We start from the raw sequence: 18,181 nt of genomic DNA, 5'->3' as shown, positions 1-18,181 counted from the left end.
GAGGTGATGCATTTTGGAAGGAATAATGCAGGGAGGAGTTATGTGATAAAAGGTAGACCAATTAAGAGTATAGAGATACAGAGGGACCTGGGAGTGCAGGTGCACAACTTTCTGAAGGTGTCGACACAGGTAGAGAAGGTTGTGAAGAAAGCTTATGGAATGCTAGCCTTTATAGGAAGGAGTATAGAGTATAAGAGCTGCCGTCTAATGCTTCAGTTGTACAGTACGTTGGTTAGACCGCATTTGGAGTACTGCGTCCAGTTCTGGTCACCTTACCACCGGAAGGACGTGGAGACCCTGGAGAGGGTGCAGAGGAGGTTTACCAGGATGTTGCCTGGCATGGAAGGACTGAGTTACGAGGAAAGGTTGGAGAAACTGGGGCTCTTCTCCTTAGAAAGACGGAGATTAAGGGGGGATATGATAGAGGTATATAAAATACTGAAGGGAATAGATAGAGTCAACAGTGGTAGGCTTTTCCCTAGATTGGGGACAATTATGAGAGGTCACGATCTAAGGGTGAGGGGGGAGAAGTATAATTTGGATATGAGAGGAAAGTTTTTCACGCAGAGGGTGGTGGGGGTATGGAACGCGCTACTGAGTAGGGTGGTGGAGGCAGGCACGTTGGACTTGTTTAAGGTTTACTTAGATAGACACATGAGCGAAGCAAGGATGGAGGGTTATAGTAGAGGGTATTAAATAGGGTCAGAGACTCGGGACGACACCGGAAATGTAGTATTATATGTTAACATATTGTCTTTTTATTCCACAGGGTCGGTCCACCTTGTTGTCAAACGAGGGGCATGCACACGGTGGGTCGTGCGTGGGCTGCTCTTGGAGGTTCTGGGAGTGGCCTAGTACTTCGTGTCGTTGTGTGTGCTTAATCCTGGACCAGCAGACGGGCACCACAACAGCTCAGTGACTATCACTGCTAGCTGTGCAGATACATGGATTTGGGCCTGTGTCTGTGGGAGTTTGCACATTCTCCCTGTGGTTGCGTGGGTTTCCTCCCACACCCCAAAGATATGCTCTTAGGCTGATTGGTGTACCAAATTGACACTATTCTCCCCTGAATCTGGCTACATTAGGGGTTCCACTCACATACACACAGGGTGGGGTAGGTGTGGGAAGATGCGGCGGCGCGGGCCCGTTGGGCCGAAGGGCCTGTTTCCCGTGCTGGGATGTTCTTTGTTCTTTGTATTTGTGATGTCTCGGGGCCAGGGAGGAACATGCAGTGGGAGGGGGAAGGATCCATTCATTATTGTCCATGTAGGTATCAACGACGTAGTCTGGATGAGGAAGGATGTTCTGCACGGTCAATATGAGGCATCAAATTAAGAAGCAGAACCTGAGGTATTAACATCTATGTTGTTTCCTGAACCTGATGAAAATTGCCAATGGACAAATGAGATTCGAGAAATGAATGTGTGGCTCAAAGATCGCACTGGGAGAAGAGGGTTCCAGTTCATGGGCATAGGACTGGGGAAAGTGGATGTGTACTGTTGGGGTGATCTACACCTGAACTGTGCTGGGGCTGATCTATCAAGCCACATAACTCAGGAAGTAAAGATTTTGAAACTAACTAGTGGGGGGGCAAGAGATCATATTAAGAAAAATGTAGAATAGCAAAATGTAAATACAAGGCAAGAGAAAAAAGTACTAACGTGGGATATTAGTGTAACAGGAAGTGACAGAATACAAATCAATCAGCAGGTATCACTTGAGGTTAAAGAAGTAATAAAAAAACAAAACTAAAGGCTTTGTATTTAAATGTACATAGCATTCAAAACAACACAAACTGTTAGTGCAAGTAGAAATAAATATGATCTGATGGCTGTTTCAGAGATATGGCTGCAAGATGACAATGATTGAGATCTGAATATTGAAAGGTCTGCGACATTTGGGAAGGACAAAGTTGAGAACAAGTAGAGAGGTAGCTCTCTCAATTAATTATGGCACTAGCACATTAGAGAAGGGTGTTGCATGTTCAGGAAATCAAGATGCAGAAGCAGTTTGGGTGGAGATGGGAAATAAAGATAAGAAGTCATTTGTGGGAGTGGTGTACAGGCCTCTTAATTGTAACTACAAGAGTATAAAAGTGAGATACTTGGAGCTTATCAGAAAGGTGCTGCAAAAGTCATGGGGGATTTTAATCTACATATAGATTGCAAAAATCAGATGGGCGAAGCTAGTGTATATGCAAAGTTAGTTTTTTAATACAGCACATTCTGAAGCCAACCAGAGGGCAGGCTATTTTATCAATGATATTGTGCATTGAGACGGGATTAATTGATAAACTCGTAGTAATGCCAGCCATAGATAGCAACAAACATAATATGATTAAATTAAAAGTTTGGTTTGAGGGAGAGAAGATTGCATCCAAGATGAGTATTTTAAATGTAAATGAGGGCAACCAAGGGCCTGAAAACAGAGGTAGATAAAAATTAACTGACAAAATATGCTGAAAAAAGCGATCTACAGATATTCAGTGGCAGACACTTAAAGGACTATTTCAGAATATGTAGAATAATTGACACATTATAACAAGAGAGAAAATTTCCAAGGGGAGGGCTCGTCTGTGGGTAACAAAAAAAAATACAGTATTAAATCCAAAGAAAAAGCATATATTTGCACAAAGGCAAGAACCAGGTCAGAAGATTGGGAAGAATGTAAAGAATATCAAAACATAACATGGTAAGGGAAAACCCAGAGTGCAGGAGAAAGCTAGCTAGTAATATAAAGACAGAAACTAAGCGTTTCTATAGATATTTCAATAACAAAGTGAGCACTGGTCTGATAGAAAATGCATCTGGGGAAATAAGTGAAAACAGGGAATTGCGGATGAATTCAAAAATAAAACCAAAATGCTGGAGAAACTTAACAGGTCTGACAGCATCTGTGGGGAGAGAATAAAGCCAACATTTTGAGACTAGATGACCCTTCACCAGAGCTGGATAATTTGCTTTGATCGTCCCCATAGAATTCACAATTGACGTCCCTGAGACAGCTGTAGTTAGGAAATGGAAGGGAGGGAAGAACGCAGGAAAATTACAATCACCAGGGAAGTGGTATTGAGCAAATTGTTGCATCTCCAGACTGACCAATCCCCGGTCCTGATGGACTTTACCTAATTTAACTTCACAAGTAATGGACCAGGCTCGAAGGGCCAGACTGCCTACTCCTGCTCTATCTTCAATGTTTCTATACAACATTTTGGCAAGGATTGAAGATTGGCTAACTAACAGGGACGGAGTTGGCATAACTGGGTTTTGGCAGGATGTGACAAATGCTGCGCTACAGGAACGGCTTCCTCATCTGTGTGGTTATATCAGGTGGGACACACAGGTGGAGGAGTGGAAAATAGCAGCTGGGTTAGATTGGAGGTTTTCCATGACTAATCTCACTGCCAAAATCCTATGTTTGATGTTGTGACTAAACTTATCTCTCAAATTGTGTATTACCTTGCAAGAAGAAAGAAAAAATATCAATGTGACCGCACACATTATTATTTTGTCTGCTGTCTACATCAAGTAAAAGCTCATGGTGTAGGGGATAACATATTGGCATAGATTGACTAACTAACAGCAAACTGGGAATAGGCATAAATGGGGCATATCCTGCTTGGCAGCATGTAACAAGTGGTGTGCCACAGGGAGCTCTGCTGGGGTCTCAACTCTCCATACTTTATAGAAATGACTTGGCTGGAGGCATCAAAAATAGGGTTGCTAAATTTGCTGACAACATAAAGATAGGTAGTAAAGTAACTTGTGAAGAGGACATAAGGGGATTACAAAAGGGCATAGGTTAAGTGAATGGGCAACAATTTGGCAAATGTGATATTGTCCATTCTGAAAGGAAGAATGTAAGAACTTATTATCTGAAAGTTGAGACATTACGGTGCTGTGAGGTGCAGATGGATCATCTGGGTGTCCTGGTGCGTGAAGTGCAAAAGGCTAGTATGAAGGTAATTGGGAATGCTAACATGTTATTGTGAGGAGAATTGATTACAAAAGTAGGGGGATTATGCTTTAATTGTGCAGCGCACTGGTGAGACCGCATCTAGAGTATTATGTACAGTACTAGTCTCCTTATTTAAAGAAGGATAGAAATGCAATAGCAACAGTTCAGAGAAAGTTTCCTGGACTAATACCAGGAATGGGTGGGTTGTCTTATAAGGAAAGACTGGAGAAGTTAGGCTTGTATCCACGAAGGAGTTTAGAAGAGTAAGAGGCAAGTTGATTAAAACCTTTAAGATCCTGAGAGGTATTGATAGATGGATGTGGAGAGGATGTTTCCTCTTGTTGGGGGATCAGAACTGGGGTCACTTTAAAAAGGAATTACCCATTTAAAATGGAGATGAGAGAATTTTTCGTGAGTGTTGTGAGCCTCTAGAACTCTTCCTCAAAAGTCAATGGAACCAGAATCTTTGAATATTTTCAAGGCAGAGCTAGATAGATTATTGATCAACAATGGGGCAGGTAAGAATGTGGAGTTGAAGTTGCAGTCAGGTCAGCCATGATCTTACTGAATGCCAGAGGTATCTTGAGTGGCCTCCTCCTGCTCCTAATTTGTATGTTGTAAGCTTCTTGTGATGCTGGGGACTGTAGTGCTGATGTCTGTAAACCTCCGAGTTTGGCCTATTTAAATTCAATGGAAACGAAATTAGCTTTGCAAATAGGTGAGCTAATGCACAACCGCAGGTGTGTGTCGGCAGCCATTTTTCACAGCCATATTGCTTTGGCAGGAAATACATTTTCTTAAAAAAAAGTTTGATGTACTGGATGAGTCATTGGCTTGCAGCCCTGGACTCCGGCTGGTGATGAGGTGGCACAGGTTGTGTCATGTATTTGCAGTCTACCTGCACAGCCAAATTCTGTCTGCTTGGCTTTACTTCAAATTGGACCTGTATTTTTAAGTTCGGAGGCAAAGAAAAAGTTGCACATTCATAACACTTCTCTATTAAATGGAGGTTACATAGATCATTAAACTGACTGAATATGTAGTGGAAGTCTGATCAGTTGGAATGCATTCTTTGCTGCTGCTGCTGGCTGAATCAGGAAACTCTATCAAAGACTTGCAATTAGGGCTTTTGCAGCAACAGGTAATTTACACAGGTACACACATAGCTGTTGCTTTGAATTGTGTAAAGAATCTCATCTGTAGGTCAGCATTTCTGGGATGAAAATGTTGCTCAACAGTTGATCACTGAAAAATCTTTAAAGATGTCATAACTTAATTCAGTTTTTGCATTGTTTATATGTTAGTTAAAAGAAAGGAATTGGGAATAACACGTAATGTGCTCTGGTTGGTTTATTTCCAAATAAGAAGCAAATTCCCAAAGAGTATTAAATATTTAATCATTTTCCTTGTTAAGCATTTTATCCCAGAAGTTAATTGATTTTCTCTTTGTGAGGGACTTATGCTAGAATTTGAAGATCAACTTGGAAGCTGATCCAGAGTTGCAAAATCTTGGGAGGAGGCGCAATAAACCAGTATTAATATCCGTGTATGTTTCAAGAAGATATAAATGGGTGTTTTCATTTCGGAGAAGAAATTATAGAATGCAGCTTCCTACTAATACTTCCTATTCCTCCTCCACTGATGAATAGTGGCAGCCATGTATACCATTTACAAGATGCACTTCAGAAACTCACCAAAGTTCCTTTAGCAGCACCCTTCTACATCCACGACCACTGCCATGTAGGGCAAGAGCGACAGCAACTTGAAAACATCTGGAGGTCCTGCTCCAAGTCAGCCACCACCTTGACTTGGAAATACATTGCTGTTGCTTCACTGTCGCTGGGTCAAAATCTCCAAAATTCCCTCTCCAACTGTAGTGTTGATGTACCTATATGTGTGTGTATATATACACACAATATTTTTATTACTATAAATTTGCTCAGTTTAATGATCTATGTAAACTCTACTTAATAGAGAAGTGTTACAAATGACTGAGGGTTGTCGTAGTGGGGATAAAATCCTCAATCAAACAGATTTGGTTAAAGAAAGTCGATCAAACATAAAGTCACTGAGTACAGTTTCATAGATGTTCGGAAGCTTGTTGTTACTTTGCCCAAGTGGCTATTTGTTTATACTGAGCTATTCTATAATCGAAGCGGCAATCGGTTTTCCTTTCAAGCTAAGGGAGTCTGTGGCAATCTGGAATATCTTGTGCAAGGAACAATTGTTGCCCAAGAAACTGGAGTTAAGTCCATAATCTGATCAGACATGATCTTATCAAATGCCTCTTGTTATTTCCTATGTTCTGCTTGGTACTCTGTGTTGATCACAAAATCCAGACTCACCTTTGTCTGTCATGGTCCTTGAGAACAGAAAATATTGTACTAGAAACTGTATTGAGTCTTTCATGCAGTTGTGTTGCCAATGAAACATCCAAAGCTATAGTACACATTGGATTTATTTATTATGCTTTTCATAAAATCCTTTGAGTGCAGAAGGAGGCCGTTTGGCCCATTGAACCTGCACCAAAAACAATCTCACCAGGCCCCATTCCCATAACCCCACATACTTACACTGCTAATCCCCCGACACAAAGGGCAATTTAGCACGACCAATCCACCTAACCCGCGCATCTTTGAACTGTGGAAGGAAACTGCACAGACACGGAGTGAATGTGCAAACTCCGCACAGACAGTGACCCAAGGCTGGGAATCGAACCTGGGTCCCTGGCACTGAGGTAGCAGTGCTAATCACCGTGCCACCCTTTTTGTATGCTATGTAGAATCAAAAACATGAATTGCCGCATGTGTTTCCAGTGGGAGTCACTGAATAGCTCTCAAGAATTGAAATAAAATCTTTTTTTTGTTTCTTCCTCTTGCCCTCAAGGCCCAGGAATCATGAAGGCACCTACTCTTGTGTTTCCTTGTTGAGATCAGATGAAAAATTAAATATGGGATATTTCTTGAATGTATAACTCAGTGTGACACTGAGCAATATTTTTACTTCGGGGAGGACTTAACAAAAGTACTATCAGTAGATTTTAGTGTAAAACACTTATAAAGTTCAAAAATATATTTCACTCAAGAAGCAAATATGAGGTAAACACCATGGTTGCATAAAGACAAAACAAAGTACAGCACAGAAGCAGGCCCTTTGGCTCTCCAATACTTTGTCAATCGTGATGCCCTAACTAAACTGAAAAAATCTTCTGCCCTCCCTATGTCTGTACCCATCCTGATGCCTCTTAAATGTTGCTAATGTGCCTGTTTCCACTACCTCTAGCAGCACATTCCAGGCACCCCCCACTCTGTGTGAAAAACTTCCTCTGCACGTCTCCCTTAAACTTCCCCCTTGAGCCTGTGTCCCCTTGTAATTGACACTTTCACCCTGGGAAAATATCTCTGACTGTTTGCCCTGTCAATGCCCCGCATAATGTTGTAGATCTCTATCAGGTTTCCCCTCAGCCTTTGTCTTTCCAGTAAAAACAATCCTAGTTTATTCAACCTGTCCTCATGGCCAATGCCGTTGAGACAAAACAACATCCTGGTGAACATTCTTTGCACTCTCACCAAAGCTTCCACATCCTTCTGGTAGTACAGTGATCAGAACTGCACACAATACTCCAAAGATGACCTAACCAAGGTTTTATATAGCCGCAACAAGATTTGACAACTCTTGTACTCATGGGGAAAACTTGAGGCTAAGAAAAGAGGCATACGCAAAGTAAATGGATCGGTAGAGCAAGATGGCCAAATACCAAATTGAGGCATGTCAAATTGGGAAGACAAATAGAAAGTATAACTGTCAATAATCAAGGAACATAAAAACAAAACAATGAAAAGTTCTGTGGAGACACAAATTTTAGAAGACAGAAAATCAGGCAGGGTGTAGGGCTCGTGAAGGATGGCCATGATAAAATCACAGGCAGCAATAGCGAGTGGCAGAAATAGTAAATAAATTTACTTGAGATTATAAATTATGCAACCGCTTAAAATTAAAAGGAAAATAAAGAAACAAACTAAGGATCAATATCCTTGTCCAGATGTATTGCATTTGTGAATTCTAAAATTGCCTGTGAGAGTTAACAGGGGCACCATAATTCACACACATTGAATAATTCATTACAGAAAAATGTAATGCCAGAAGACTGGTGTGTCGCTAGAAGGGAGATAAACATGCCTAGGGAACCATAGACCAGTCAGCTGAATGTCATTTGTAGGAAAAATAACGAGCGCCGGAATTTTACCGGCCCACCCGCCATTGGAATCAGAGTGGGTGAGGGACAGAGCATGCAAAGGTCTGTTGACTGTGGGCGGGATTTTACAGTTAGGGACAATCTAGGTTATAAAATTCCTCCTGAGTTCTGTACAAAGGCGAAAGTAGAAAAACTTCTAGAAACCAAAAGTCTCATAATGAATAGATAGGGAATTCAAAATATAAACTCTTGCTTGATGATGCTCGTTGGATTCTTTGAAGCAGCAGCTGAATGGATGAGGGTAATGTGGTAGATGTAATTCACCTAAATTTTCAAAATGTCTTTACTTGGTCATGCAATAGACCAATGAATGTCAGAGTAGGCAAAGCCAGGGAACTAGTAATAGAATGCTAGCTAGCTGAAAGAGAGCAAATAGAGGTAAAGGGTAACTATTCAGAGCATAGATGATCTGGAGGAGGGAACCGAGTGTAGGGTGTCGAAATTTGCTGATGACACCAAGATTGGGGGAAAGGCAAATTGTGCGGAGGGTGTGGAGAGTCTGCAGAAGGATCTAGATAGGCTGGGCGAATGGGCCAGGAAATGGCAAATGGAATTTAATGCTGGCAAGTGTGAGGTGGTCCACTTTGGTAGGAAGAATGGTAGGAAGGACTATTACTTAAGTGGCGAAAAACTGCAGCAGGCGACGGTGCAGAGGGACCTCGGGGTCCTTGTGCATGAGTCGCAAAAACCCAGCTTGCAGGCGAATGGGATGCTGGCCTTCATAGCGAGGGGGATTGAATATAAAAGTAGGGAGGTCTTGCTGCAGCTGTATAGGGCATTGGTGAGGCCGCAGCTGGAGTACTGTGTGCAGTTTTGGGCGCCGCACCTGCGCAAGGATATTTTGGCCTTGGAGGGAGTGCAGAGGAGGTTTACTCGGCTGATACCGGAGTTGAGGGGGTTGAGCTATGAGGAGAGGCTGAATAAACTAGGCTTGTACTCGTTAGAGTTTAGAAGAATGAGGGGAGATCTCATTGAGACGTATAAGATGATGAATGGGATAGATAGGATAGAGGTGGAGAGACTCTTCCCGCTCAAAAAAGACAGTAGGACTAGGGGGCACAGCCTCAAGATAAAGGGGAGGCGGTTTAGAACGGAGTTGAGGAGGAACTTCTTCACTCAAAGGGTGGTGAATCTCTGGAATTCTCTGCCCGTTGAAGTGGTGGAGGCTGCCTCGCTAAATATTTTTAAGAAGCGGGTTGATGGGTTCTTGATAAGAGAGGGGATTAAGGGTTATGGGGAGAGGGCGGGAAAGTGGAACTGAGCCACGACAGATCAGCCATGATCTTATTGAATGGCAGGGCAGGCTCAAAGGGCTAGATGGCCTACTCCTGCTCCTATTTCTTATGTTCTTACGTTCTTATGCAGAGATGGAAAGTGGGGTCTCTCAACGATCATTGCCGGGACGATGTTCACAATTTACATTAATGATTTTGGTGCAGCCAAAACCCACAATTTCTAAATTTGCAGATGGCACTAAATCAGGAAGGACAGTCTAAACTGAGGAGGACTGCAACTAATTGTAAGAAGATATTGATAAACTTGCAAAATGGGTGTGTAATTGGCAAATGAATTTTAACATAGCTAAATGTAAAATGCTACATTTTGGTAGGAAAAATTAGATCACATTACTTGGGAAAGAATCTAGCTGCTAGAGGAGCAAAAAGATTGGTAAATACAAAAACGCAAATCATCAACAAGCCATTAAAAAAAACTAAGGTTTATTTCTACAGAGAGACAAAACTTTATCAAACCTTGTTTAGGCCACACTTAGAATGCTTGCATTGTTCTGGTCAGTAAAAAGGTTTACACTGATACCAGGATTATGGAATTTCACCTATCTAGATAGGATGGACAGGTTGTCTCTCTTTTACGTGACTAACACAGGCCTGATGATAACAGTAGGCACAGTGTGTGTTTTCACTTGAGGAAAGGAAAACTAAATACAGATAGTGACCAAAAAATCAAATGGAGAACTCAGAAGCAACCTCCTTTGAGAGTGTTGGGAATATGGAACTTGCTACTACAAGTGGTTGAGGCAAATAGTGTAAGATGCATTTCAAGAAGGCTGCACAACATGGGGGAGAAGGGAATCGAGGATTATGCTGATCATTGGATGGGAACGAACAGGAGAAGGCTGAACTTTGAAAAGCTTACATGTTTTAGTTGCATTTTCCATGTAATTCATATCTGTTTGTATATATTTTTTATTTATATATAAATAAAATCGAACATAGATGTATGAAAATATACATGTCTTTAGTTTGGAAAACAAGCACGCTATCACAAAATGGAATCTGCCAAAAAATTAATATATATTTATAGTTATTAGTGTCACAAATAGACTTGCATTAATACGGCAACAAAGTTACCATGAAAAGCACCTGTTTGGATACACTGAGGGAGAATTTAGCATGGCCAATGCACCTAACCAGCATGACTGTGGAAGGAAACTGGAGCACCTGGAGGAAACCCATACAGATGCAAGGAGAACGTGCAAACTCCATACAGACAGTGATCCAAATTGGGAATCGAAAACAGGTCCCTGGCGCTGAGGCGCAGAATATTGAGCCAAAGAAGGAACTTTGGCCAGCTGTGACTAAAATCTTGGTTCAAACAGTTTTGAATGGGCCTTAATTGAGAGATGGAAAGCAGAGGAATTCCAGCATATAGAATCTAGGTAGCTAATGTGACCAAAGTGAGTTGGACAATGCACAAGAGGACAGAATTGGAAGAATGCTGATCTCTTGGTGGGTTGGGCTAAAGAATGATTTGATTTATTATTGTCACATCTAATAACATATCATGAAAAGTATTGTTTCTTGCGTGCTATGCAAAGCATTTCATACCTGGAGAAGGAAAGGAGAGGGTGCAGAATGCAGTGATACAGTCATAGGTAGGGTGTAGAGAAGAAAGCTTACAGAGATGGGATGTGCAAGGCCACGTACAGATTTGAACACAAGGATGAGATGTAGTGAAGCTAGAAGTTACTGTGGATTGGTGAACAGGTATTGGTGTGGCAGCATTTTGGATGAACAGAAGTTTATGGAAGTATTCAATGGCAAGCTGATAGGAGATCTTTGGAATAATGGAGTCTGAAAGTGATGAACATAGATGCAGGTAAAAATTAAATGAGTTTTATTTTGCTTGCCACTAGATACAATTTGCAGAAAATGATGTTCAGAGCATCTTCTTGAATCTGTTAGTTGAGACAGTGTAAGTGACAGGATAGTGATTGATAGAACTGATCTGTTTTTTGTGAGTGTTTGTCAGTGAAACATATAAATGACTTGCTGCCCTGCTTAATGCTCTTTCTTATCAGCTTTTTAAACCACTGCAGAATCCTTCAGTGCTTCCTTGCTCAGAGGCAATACAAGAAAATTTAGCTGAATGTTGTTGGTGTTGAGAAATACTCCAATATGGCAATATCTTCAAATTTCTCAAGTCACTTGTAGCAGCCGCATTGCAAAATCCTGTGTCTTAAAATTCATTGACAAATTTTCTCTTTTTTTTCCACAGGAATTAAAAAAAGACGTAGAAGCAAAAGATGAAAGCCCAGTGATTAAACGAGAGAAATCTGGAAATGTTGCCAATCTGGTACAGCGCATGAGTCATTTTGGATTCCCAGTTGGTGGGTTTCCACCTCAACCTAAGTCTCTCAGAAGAAGTAAGTACAGCGTTTGTATTACTGATTGTTGCTCAAAGCAGTAGAAGAGCAGAGTATTATACTGAGATTGCTTTAACAGTAGGCACAAAAACACAGTAACTAACAAAATGAAAGCAAACAACTATGGATGCTGCAAGTCCAAAAAATAAACAAAATACTGCAAGTACTTAGGCCTGGTATCAGGCAGTTAATGTTTCAAGTTGAATATGGGTGGCACGGTGGCACAGTGGTTAGCACTGCTGCCTCTCAGTACCAGGAACCTGGGTTCAATTCCTGGCTTCGGTCACTGTCTGTGTGGCGTTTACATGTTCTCCCCATGTCTGCATGGTTTTCCTTCTGGTGCTCCTGTTTCCTTACGCTGTCCAAAGATGTGCAGGCTAGGTTGATTGGCCATGCTAAATTCTTCCTCAGTGTACCCGAACAGGTGCCGGGGCGTGGCAATCAGGGGATTTTCACAGTAACTTCATTGCAGTGTGAATGTAAGCCTACTTGTAACTCATAAATAAACTTTAAAAGACTATGACAACTCTTAAGTTCTGATCTGTTTGATCTAAGTATAGTAACCTTTGTAAGTGTTTTACCTCTTTTGTATGGCTTTCGTAGCTGTGCCTACAGATTATAGGGATTCTAGCATTGTTTAATAATGTTTAATAATGTTTTATACACATTATTCTTTTTCAAGTTATGATGCTCTTTCCACCCTCTCCAATCTCATCCCATTCAAACTCGCCTTTAACTGGGGAATGCAACAATTTTGAATAAGGATGTTGTTAGAGCCACACAGAAGCAGCTTAAATTATTTTGCTCATGGATATGTGTTAACATTTATGTTTTCGTAATGTAAAGTGACTGCTGGAATTTATGACCCAGATCACACTACTGCCATCTGGTTAATCATGCTGACATTCCGTATCTGTGGGACATTGTGTTTTATTATCTGGTGAAGCTATTATACATTGTAAACAAATGGTCAATAATTGAACGTTAACGGACAATTTTAAGCTCAAGTGTAATACTAGAATGATATTTGATCCTGTTACAATATGAAACCTGAAACGAACAGTAATTCTATGTAGGAATGTTTGAAAAACTAAGAGCTCATGGGCATTTAAGTTCATCCATTTGAGTGTTGGGGCAACAGAAAGCATAGGTTCAACTCAATGAACATGTTAATCTGTAATAACATTGTTTACGTATTTATTGGATTACACTGGTTCTGGTTTGATAGGTCCATGATGTGGATAAATTATTAACATTTAGCAAAAATCAACAGAAACTGAAAGAATTTTATCTTGATCATCATCATTGAATCATCTGTTTTAAATTTTACGTGTGGTTAATGTTTGAAAATGTATTCGGGCAAAAACAATGTAATTTCAGTTTCGCCCCAAGTACACAAAGAACCTTTGCAACCTTGGGATGTCCCAAAGTATTTAATAGCCAATGAAGGGATTTGAAGTGTAATCACTATTGCAATGTAGGGACATGTGGCTGCTGATTTGCATAACACAAGGTCCCACAATCAGACTAGATAAATGACTCTGAAAAACAGAAATTGCAGGAAAATCTCGGCAAGTCTAACAGCATCTGTGGAGAGAGAATAGGGCCAACATTTTTGAAACATTGGCTGTGTTCTCTCTCCACTGAGATTTTCCAGCACTTTTTTGTTTTTGTTTCAGACTTCAACATCCACAGTAATTTGCTTTTATCTATGTGGATCAATGACTACAGTTGCTTTAGGGGTGAGGGGAAAATGGATTTTCCCTATCTTTCATTGAGTAGGATGTTTATTACTCCTGACGGGGCAGGCAGAGTCTCAGATTAATGTTTCATTTGAAAGGTGACATTTCTGGCAGTGCAGTTCTCCCCGAGTATTGCAAAAAAATGTGTTAGTTAGAAGAAAGTATTTCAGGACGCAATGCACTTGGAGGGGGAAAAAGTATGGGTGCTTTGGAGCAGAAAGTTTTTACTTGTTTTTGGAGACTTGTAACATTTGTTTCTGACTGCAGATGGTTATAATCCATTTCTGGAAATCTAATCCAATTGCACGTTGGGCTGTTGATACTTTGACTTTGAGAGGCTGAGACAAGGATCTCCACCAATATGTCAGTATTCACACATAGCCTCGGGCAGTCAAGTTTGGATTTCACTGCTTCGAAATGAGTGCAAAGTTGTTCCATTTTATTAAGCTGTCCTTAGGTATTATCCTTGGCAGTAATGAAGACTAATAGGAATTCAGGAATAAGTCGATGCAGAATGCAACTTTTGGAATGGGTTCCTGGGAACTTCTGCAGGGAAATTCTACCCCTTTGTCTTTTTGACAGTGTAAATGGATTGAAGATATTCCCATTAGTCACTATTGCTTCAGAAACCTGATTTGTAAGCATTCTGTGGTTGAGAGAGTTGGAGCCAAAATACTGAGGCTATGAAATTGCCTAGATCATGATTTCACTGTGTTAGGAGCGAAAGATGAATGGGATGAAACATGTCATCAGACCATTGGAGCAGATGTAGGCCATTTCACTCATCAAATGCTTCACCATTCAATGAGATCCTCAAATTCTCACCTAACCCTGCGATCCTTGATTCCCTGACTGATTAATCATTGTCGATTGTTGATCTGGTACGTTGTCCTTCCTGGACTGGCCTACATGTGACTCCAGAGTCTCAGCATTGTGGTTGATTCAACTGCTCTCTGAAATGGCCTAACAAGCCACTCAGTTGGCTTGCTAGGCCATTTCAGAGAGCAGTTGAATCAACAATTGGTACACAGTTTCAGCAAAGAAATGAAACCGGACGGATGACCTACATTGACTTAGGCACCGGAAAAGACAAAGGTGAAACAAACAGCCGTGTCGAACCTGCAAAGTCCTCTTTGCTAACATCTGGGGCCTAGTGCCAAAATTGGGAGAACTATCTCACAAACTAGTCAAGCAGCAGCTTGGCATAGTCATGCTCATGGAATCATACCTTACAGACAACACGCTAGACACTACCATTACCACCCCTGTCCCACCGGCAGGATAGACCTAACACAGGTGGTAGCACAGTGGTATACAATCGGGAGGGAGTTGCGTGGGAATCTTTAACATCGAGTCCAGACTCCATGAGGTCTCAAGGCTTCAGATTAAGCATGAGCAAGGAAACCTCTTGCTGGTTGCCACATACTGTCCTCCAGCTGATGAATCAGTATTCCTCCATGTTGAATGACATTTGGACAAAGCGCTGAGGGTGGCAAGGGCACGTCCTGTTGATGTAGACAAGGGCATGTTCTCCTTTACGCTTCATGAAGTCGATGGCAATCTTTTGTTTTGTTGACATTGAGGGAGAGATTATTGTTGCTGCACCAGTTCACCAGATTCTCTATCTCTTTCCTGTACCCTCTGTCTCATTGTTGTTTAAGATCCAAACCATTACAATTGTGTCATCAGCAAACTTGAAAATCGAATTGGAGGGGAATTTGGCCATACAGTCATAGGTGTATAAGGCGTATAGTAGGGGACTGAGAACACAGCCTTGTAGGGCACCAGTGTTAAAGATGATCATGGAGGAGGTGTTGATGCCTATCCTTTCTGTTTGTGGCCTGTGAGTTAGGAAGTTCAGGATCCAGTTGCAGCAGGAGGTGCCGAGGCCCAGGCCACGGAGTTTGGAGATGAATTTCGTTGGAATAATAGTGTTGAAGGCTGAGCTGTAGTCAATAAATAGGAGTCTGACGTAGGTGTCCTTGTTATCTCGGTATTCCAGGGTTGAGTGTAGGGCCAGGAAAATGGTGTCTGCTGCGGACCTGTTGTGGCAGTAGGCAAACTGTAGTGGATTCAGGTAGTCCGGGAGGCTGGAATTGATTCATGCCATGACAACCTTCCAAAGCACTTATAATGATGGATGTCAGAGCCACTGTCTGATGGTCATTAAGGCATGCTGCTTGGTTTTACTTAGGTACTGAGATATAACTGGCTACAAGAGCAGGTCAGAGGCTAGGAATACAGCAGTGTGTAACTCACCTCCTGATTCCCCAAACCATCTACAAGGCTCAAGTCAGGAGTGTGATGGAATACTCCCCACGTATGGATAGGTGCAGCTCCAACAACACTCAAGCAGCATGTCACCATCCAGGACAAACCAGCCTGTTTGATAGGGACCACATCTATAAAAGTTAGCTTGACATCCGTAGTTGGGAAAATGCTAGAATCCATCATTAAAGAAGAAATAGCAGGACACCTAGAAAAGAACGGTTCAATCAAGCAGACACAGCATGGATTCGTGAAGGGAAAGTTGTGTTTGACGAATTTACTGGATTTTTATGAAGATGTGACTAGTGCTGTAAACAGAGGGGAACTGGTGAATGTGGTGTTTTTAGCTTTCCAGAAGGCGTTCAATAAGGTGCCTCACAAAAGGTTGCTGCAGAAGGTGAGGGTACACAGAGTTGAGGGTAAAGTGTTAACGTGGATTGAGGATTGGCTATCTAACAGAAAGCAGAGAGTTGGAATAAGTGGGTGCTTTTCTGGTTGGCAGTTGGTGACTAGTGGCATGCCGCAGAGATCAATCGGTGCTGGAGTCTCAACTGTTTACCATTTACTGAGACGATCTGGAGGAGGGGGCTGAGTGTAGGGTAACAAAATTTGCTGATGACACGAAGATGAGTGGAAAAGCGAATTGCGTGGAAGGTGCGGAAAGTCTGCAGAGAGATCTGGATAGGCTGAGTGAGTGGGCGAGGATCTGGCAGATGGAGTATAACATTAGCAAATGTGAGGTTATCCACTTTGTTAGAAATAATAGGAGGGATTATTATTTAAAAGGCAAAAAGCTGCAGCATGCGATGGGGCAGAGGGACCTGGGGGTCCTTGTGCATAAATCGCAAAAACCCACTCTGCAGGTGCAGCAGGTGATCAAGGCGGCCAATGGAGTGTTGGCCTTTATAGTGAGGGGGATAGAATATAAAAGCAGGGAGATCTTGCTGCAACTGTACAAGGCACTGGTGCGGCCGCAACTGGAGTACTGTGTGCGGTTTTGGTCCCCTTATTTGCGAAAGGATATATTGGTCTTGGAGGGAGTACAGAGAAGGTTCACCAAGCTGATACCGGAGATAAGGGGGTTAGCTTACGAGGAGAGATTAAATAGACTGGGCCTGTACTCGTTGGAGTTTAGAAGGCTGAGGGAGGATCTTATAGAGACTTACCATATAATGAAGGGGCTAGATCGGGTAGAGGTAGAAAGATTCTTTCCACTTAGAAAGGAAAACAGAACTAGAGGGCATAGCCTCAAAATAAGGGTGGGGGGGGGCAGGCACAGTTTAGAACAGAGTTGAGGAGGAACTTCTTCTCTGACGGTGGTGAATTTCTGGAATAATCTGCATATTGAATTGGTGGAGCTTGCCTTGTTGAATATGTTTAAGTCACGAGTCGATAGATTTCTGATAGATAAGGGAATTAAGGGTTATGGAGAGCAGGTGGGAAAGTGAAACTGATCCACTTCAGATCAGCCATGATCTTATTGAATGGCGGGGCAGGCTTGAAGGGCTCGATGGCCTACTCCTCTTTCTTCTGTTCTTATGTTCTTATACTCCTTTCCCTTTGAGATAAAGGCCAACATTCCTTTTCTCTTTCCTATGACTTGCTAAACTTGCACGCTAGCTGTTTGTGATTTATAGACCAAAACCTCCATTCCCTCGGTGCTGCTTTTCCTGCAGTCTTTCTCGATTTGCATAATATTCAGCTCCTTTATTCTTCCGAACAAAGTGCATAATTTCACATTTTCTCTGTTACATTCCATCTATGAAGTCTTTGCCCACTCACTTGACCTGCCTATACCTGTCTGTAACTCAGAGTTTCCCTAGCACGTTTTCCCTAGTGGTATGTATTGTGTTTATTTCCTTTTCTTTCCCCCAGCCCACTTTTTATCCCTTGATTATTTAGTATTTTTGGAATGTTATTTTTCTTTCACCGTGAAGACCAACCTAATGTATTTATTTAACCCCTCTGTCATTTCTAGTCCCTCATTATTTCTCCAGTCTCTTTCCCTAAGGGTCAATGTTCACTTAGGCCTGTCTTTTCCTTTTTAGATATTGAAACAAACTCTGATTGTCCATTTTTATATTACTTGCTAGTTTACTCCCATAGTTTGTCTTCTCCCCCTCTATTTTTGGGTTATCTTTGTTAGATTTTGAAACTTCCTAAATCCTCTGGCTTACCACTAATATTGCCACTTTTTTTTCACTTTAGTACTATTTTTAATTTCTTTGGTTAGCCATGGTAAATTTATCCTCTTTGTAGAATCCTTCTTCACTGGGCTATATCTTTGTTGTGAGT

At 41.6% G+C, this 18,181-nt stretch overlaps 1 protein-coding gene across 3 annotated transcripts in view; it reads left to right on the top strand.

Moving 5' to 3' along the window:
* Positions 1-18,181, top strand: part of cd2ap (CD2-associated protein) — a 231,083-nt gene that overhangs the window by 115,411 nt on the left and 97,491 nt on the right. For all 3 annotated transcript variants that reach the window (XM_080192426.1, XM_080192425.1, XM_080192427.1), the window contains one exon: positions 11,729-11,876. In XM_080192426.1, coding sequence (XP_080048552.1) covers positions 11,729-11,876 — 148 coding nt within the window. The remainder of the gene's footprint in view (positions 1-11,728; positions 11,877-18,181) is intronic.

The sequence above is a fragment of the Carcharhinus amblyrhynchos genome, chromosome 7 (assembly GCF_965287045.1).
Source record: "Carcharhinus amblyrhynchos chromosome 7, sCarAmb.v2.hapA, whole genome shotgun sequence".
NCBI lineage: Eukaryota > Metazoa > Chordata > Chondrichthyes > Carcharhiniformes > Carcharhinidae > Carcharhinus > Carcharhinus amblyrhynchos.
The sequence above is the reverse complement of the archived record's forward strand: the minus strand, read 5'-3'. Positions and strand labels throughout refer to the sequence as shown.